The 6,432-nt window shown below is 32.9% G+C and overlaps 1 protein-coding gene across 1 annotated transcript; it reads left to right on the top strand.

The window, feature by feature from the left end:
- Nucleotides 1-983: 983 nt before the first annotated feature.
- Nucleotides 984-4,287, top strand: LOC141702995 (nuclear transcription factor Y subunit B-4-like). Its single transcript, XM_074506617.1, has 2 exons — nucleotides 984-1,002; nucleotides 3,974-4,287. The coding sequence occupies exons 1-2, from the start codon at nucleotides 984-986 to the stop codon at nucleotides 4,285-4,287; spliced, it is 333 nt and encodes a 110-aa protein (XP_074362718.1).
- The last annotated feature ends 2,145 nt before the right edge of the window (nucleotides 4,288-6,432 follow it).

Here is a 6,432-nt window from a genome sequence, read left to right as displayed (position 1 = left end):
TAGTATGGGAGGGGGTAAAAGGATTTGGTTACCTTAGTGAGCTTAGCGTTGAGGAGGCCTTGAGTATAAGCACTATCAGCAGGTGATTTACTCCTAATAACCAGGACCTGATCTTTATACCACAACAACAATATACTCTCATCATTCTGTATAATTACTCTCCTCTCTCATTTAGGTTATGCAGCCAACGGAACCACCAGAATCCAATTCTTACCATCATCTCTCACACTTGAACAACCCGAATCCTCACTCACAGACACATATCTTCCTGCAACAAAAATAAATACATAATCAGTACAATTACGAGTCACTTCACAAATAACTAAATTAAACTTATATTATAAAAGCACCTCATTGTAATTTAAAGTGTTGGTAATCGGAGCCTCATTGGGAGTAATATAATCCGGAGTGCTGCATTCGAGTAACAAACAACATCAATTCTACAATTGAAGCTCATACAATCAAATCAAACAATCAAAAGCACTTGGACTAATCAAACTTACCAGAACAAATCCTGGCTGGGAACAAAGACTCTCTCATTCTTCTTATTACCAACATCAAACTAAAATCTACACTCGACAACAAGGGACGATCCGATTCAGTTTTAATCAAATATTCACTAATCAGACCTTTTATGATTCAAACTATCTTTTTCACAAGAATGGACCGTATTCAGACTAGAACTCTAGTAATCCTGAATATTAAGTAAATTATCTGGATGAACAAACTCAAACTCTCAATCTAAAGTTAATAATCCCGCTAAAATGTATTCTTGTCAATCGACCTAATCCCAAAGCTAATCGAGTTAATTACCTGCAGATTGAGACTACCTTCAAAAACAAACTTGATGTTGTAATCGTACTTTCTTCCCATTCGAACTAGGATTTGAATTCAAACTATCTTCTCAACTCTTAAAATTCAGAGCTAATTGAACTTGATATTGGTCTCGTATATTTGGTGATAGATCGATGTTCATTAAAACCATGGTTCATGTCGAGGGAGGTGTGATGGAGGTAGAAAGTGGAGAGAGGAAAAGGTTTGTGGGGTGAGAGAAGAGGAATAATAGATAATAGAAAAAGGGGGAGAAATATTTGGGGGAAGGGGCTGAAATTTTGTCAAGGGCAAAAGAGGGGAATTATTCCCAGCTTGTCTTTTTTATTTTATTTTTAAAAATTTAACATTGACAATGATTTCTTAATAGTCGATGTAAATAACTGAAATGAACATCCGTAAGAAAACAACTGATGTGAAAGTTAGTATTTTAACATCAGTTTAAACACAACTGATGCGAAAGTTACTTTTTATTTTTAAAAAAAGACTATAAGACAACGTTTATTTAAAAATAAGATTTAAAAATATATATTTAGGATCAGTTTGAAAATAACCGATATAAAAGTTATTTCTTACATCGGTTATATTTCCAACTGATGATAAAAGGGTGATGTCTATTGACCCTTTTCTAGTAATGTTTCGTGAATAATGTATAATGTATTATAATCATTTTAACCACATATTATAGATTAAACTAGAGGCATGTAATGTGTCATCCTCATCATAATTTAATCCAGGTTTTCTTGATCAATAAGTACACTATCACATCAAATCAATATTTGAGCGTGGTTACGCATTTTATAGTCTAGGTTACACAAGAGGCCAATAATATCACTTCTAAAATTAGGAGGCTTAAATCATTTCTAGATCATTCATATTTCTCATATGATTCATAATATACCCGAAATACACTTCTATTATTACTCGGTCAAAGGTAATTTTAATATAATCAAAGTACATTAATTCTTGTATAAAAATATAATGATTTCAAATCTATGGACCAGAGAATATGTTCTGGAAGAAGCTATGAGGACTTAAGTTACCAGACAAGATTATTAATTTTCTTCAGCGTTCATGTCGTCGAGTTCTTTATACTGCTGACGCCCTGAGAAAAAAATGTGTAAACAACAGTCCAATGTTTTCATGATTCCAGCTATATATGGAGGATGATATACATGTATTATTTGAATTTTTTTTTACGAAAGTGTGGGCTAGGTTAGGGTTAGTACATACGGTCCAGGTATTACCAAATGATATTGTGCACCCTACTAAAAAAGTGTGTTTTGGAGTGGCAGTGGGGTGCATAATGACATGGTGGGTATGGTGTGCTCGAATATAAGGAATAGAAGAAATAACTAGATCTGGAACTATATTAATACTTGTAGCTTTGGAATTCAGTCAAGGTCGGCTAGTATGGTTGCAGAATGTAATCGGCTAAGGTCTACTAGTATGGTTGCAGAATGGAACTGGGCTAGAGGAAATAGCTAAGCAATCTGCATAAAAGAAAGCATGTAGTAGAATGTGGTGTAAAATATGGTGCAAGCTACCTGATGGGTGGGTAAAAATTAATACTGATGCGGCATGCCAAATGAGGACTGGACAGATGGGGTGGGTTTTATTATTCGGAACGGTTGGGATGTTTTATTCGATCTCGTAGCTCGGTGATTTAGGATAGAGTGTAATCTAGAAAAGTTGAAATAATAGGTTTTGGTGTGGCAATATCATGGACTAAGATGTGGAGGACGAACAGTTACATATTGAGTGTGATGCAAAAGGATGGTGGATGTGATTAATGTAGAGGGAGGGAAGTCTTATTTTCATACGGTCATTCATGATTGTAAAGATATTTTACAACACTTAAACAAAGGTACTTATTGCATGTGGAGTGGTTAACTACTCTAGGTTCTATCATGCATAATGTGATGCAGTTTATATTAATGCAAGTATAATATTAAAAAAATGCATATTTCAAGTTCACCTAAGATCTTCCCCTTGGTTTATCATATATTCCTGCAAATTTGTATACATTATATTTTATTCTAAATTTTTAGTTTTGTTAATATTGGAGAAAATAATGACGAACTTCACCAAAAAATTGAGCTCTTTTTTTTAAAAGAAAAAATTGAGCTCTTATTATTGTTATTAGCTTGTACTATTTAATATTTATCAAAGTATGTTAAAACTTGCTAAAACTTAGACTAAATTCTTTATGTTCATTTAACTTTGTATATCATATACATCTAATATTTTTTATTTCTAGAATGCGCACTAGACATTTAAAATGAAAAATTGACATGTCATCATTAATGATTAACAAAATAATGTACTAGTGACTGTGTTTATTCAATATTTTTGTTATTCAAATTTATGTTTTTATATCATATATTCAAAGAAAAACATTAATTCATTTTTATTTATTATGTTTACTTATACAAATAGTTGATTTTAACATATATGTGTGTGTGCCGCCCACTAGAATACCCCAAGAGTACCATTGATTCTAATAAACATATTTAAAGTTAATTATATTTAACAAAGCATAAAAAAAATTGATTATAATGGTTAAAAATATTGTCTAAATTAATTATGTTTTTCCATAGAGTATTTGTTATTTAGTTACTATTTATTAATTTAGAATATAAGATATTTAATTTAAATATTTTTTTGTCTGTATAACACTTGTTCTTAAAATTTCACCTTATCATTATCATGTGCATGTACATATCAGCGTTTGCATGTACATGTGGTGTCAGTGTGCATGTACATGTGCGTGTCACATTATTATCAACGTGTCAAGCCTTTTCCAGGTTTATAAATAAAAGGCTAATTTATTTCTCCCAAAAGAAATAAGGGGTTTTTTCCATTTTCTGAGTCTTGTGTCCACAATTGCCTTGAAATTCAGAGAGATGAAGAGAAAATTTCAAGAAAAAGATAGTTTTGATTATGGCGCTGATATTAGTAGACAACAACCTAGAGATTTAGGTCAATCATTTCTATCATCTCACTCTTTATCTAGCTAGATCATTTATTTATTTATCATTTTACAATTTTTGAGTTTGATGTGCTTTTATACAGTTAATATACTTTTATGTACCTATTGTGTACAACTATGTAAGCTAATATGAAAATTGGATCTTGTCAGGAAACTTGTTGCCGGCTGAATATGTGTTAAGCCAGATGAGCAGAATGGTGGCAAATGATAGAGGGATATCTGCTGGTGCAGTAATATCAATCCAGGAATGTGTGTCCAAATTTATCAGATTTATGACAACTCAAGCAAACACTAGGTGCATGGAGGAGAAGCGGACAACCATCACTGGTGAGGATGTGTTAATAGCAATGAACAATCATGGGTTCTACAGGTACATTGGCCCACTATTTCTCTATCTAAATCACTTTCGTGCATATGCAGGTGACGAGCATCCCCCGTTGAGTGGTGAGCTCCCTGAAATCTGAACCGGATTATGATATTCAAGGGGTGATGGCAGTGAGAAGTTTTGTAAGGGATGGTCACAGTGATGGACCTTCACGTAGTGCTGCTGGTTCGATGGTAATAGCCTACCATAAACAATGTTCCAAGTGCCAATAGGCTTAGGGCTTTGTTAAATCTAAAGAAGTTACATAATACATGATTTCTTTATAAATTTTAAGTTTAAAAAGTAATAAACTATGTAACTATGACAATTAATTTCCTCTGTTGTTCTTCCTCCCTGTGAGAAATTCATGCAACTGGATATATATTTGTTTCATGGTGGCTAATTCATTTGTACTAGCGAGTAGTGTTAAAAAACTTTTAGCGAGGAGTGTTAAAAAACTTTCCAAATCTTCTTATGACACAATATATAATTTTCAAATATTATCATATGACACATCTTTACACTATTTTCACATTTAACTACTTATTTTTCTTTCCTCAAACATAATACACTTGGTGCATGTAGAAAGTACACAGAGATGGAGAAAAAAGAATAAAAAATATTTTTTTGGTTGCAGCAAAAAATTTTGCAGCAATAAGTTCCTGCATTTGCAGCTGTTACTTGAATCAGATAATGACAAATAAGTTCCTAACACTGGTTACTTGGTGCATTTGCCGCTGTTACTTGAATAGATTATAATAAAATGGTTGAGAAAAAAAAACAAAAAAAAGAACTCCGGGTTCTTTGGGAATATTATGATTAGAATGCTGGAAATATTTTTAAAAATGTGTAGATCCTTAAGGACGAATTACAAGAGGTTCAACCAGACATGATGCTTGACTCTGAACTTCAAAAACAAGAAATCTCTACCTGAAAGAGCTTGATGAAACCTTGATTATTGAGAAGTTGTTTTGGGCTCAGACTTCCAGAACTAGATGACTCAATAAGGGAGATATGAACACTTCTTTTTTCTTTAATCAATTTAAAGATCATTAGAACTCCTCCAAAATCTTTGCTATAAATGAAAATAATGGTGACACGGTTACTGGTCATGATAGGTCAATTTCTTCCAATAAATCTTTGAAATGGAGTCTAATAATAATGATATTGAGTTATTGATCGTATTGATATTCACTTTGATTCCATTTTGGATCCCAGGAGTCTCACTTCAGAAATGCAAAACAACTGTGGACTCGTTTGAAAGAAATGTGGGGGATTTTCTAGAGGAAGGCTCCTAGTTGAATTCTTAGGGGTTCCAATGATAGCTACCAGGTGACCTTCAAAAATTGTCCCCGTTTGATCGAAAGCCTAATTAAAAGAATTCTCAATTGGACTGTTAGTTTTATAATGAAAAGCGCATATGATTTGTTGCTGAAATAATACGGAGAAAACAGGTATGAAACAATAGGAGTTCTTATATTTATCGGTCAGTAAAATAGTATTTTATATGTGCTCATACTAAACAGCTATCTAAATGACTCAAATTTTAATCAAGAAAGATAAGAAACAGACTAGCTATTTCTTCGAGAGAAGGAACTACTTATTGGCTAGGTATACCATACTAGTTGTTGCAGGCTAAGTATATTAAATAAAAAAATAAGAAAATAAATTCAGTCCTGGAGCAAATAATAACATGGACTACCAAGTTCATATCTTATGCGGGCCGAGGTCAGCTCATTGAAGCAGTAATTGTTTCCATTCATAAATCTTTCTGGAATCAACATTTTGTTCTTATCAGTCTCGGAAAGAGTTATGGATCGATGGCATTTTCAAGTCAAACTGGGAAATGAAAATAATATTGGGTTGTAGCATGAACCATGGTATAATCACAAAATTATTTCTGATCAACTCGCTTCCTCTTCCATGGTCAGTTTGAGTATTGAAATTATCTCATGGAAAATACCTCAAATGGATCCCGAACTATAATAATACTATGCCATTCCAAATGCAGAAGAGGGGATGCGTATGTATGGGATTTGACTGAACTCAAAATAATTACAAACCAAGATTAGTTAGGAGAGCATAAGATCAACTGGACCAACTTTTTGTGGCACAAACATTGCATTCAAAGATATGTATTCATTGAATGATACCATGTCATGGAACTATGGAAGACTTCCCACTAAACTCGGACTCTTTAAATTTAGATGTTCTGCATTGCTGGATGGGAATGTAGTAATTATTT

The sequence above is a fragment of the Apium graveolens genome, unplaced genomic scaffold (assembly GCF_009905375.1).
Source record: "Apium graveolens cultivar Ventura unplaced genomic scaffold, ASM990537v1 ctg6064, whole genome shotgun sequence".
NCBI classification, from domain to species: domain Eukaryota; kingdom Viridiplantae; phylum Streptophyta; class Magnoliopsida; order Apiales; family Apiaceae; genus Apium; species Apium graveolens.
The sequence above is the reverse complement of the archived record's forward strand: the minus strand, read 5'-3'. Positions and strand labels throughout refer to the sequence as shown.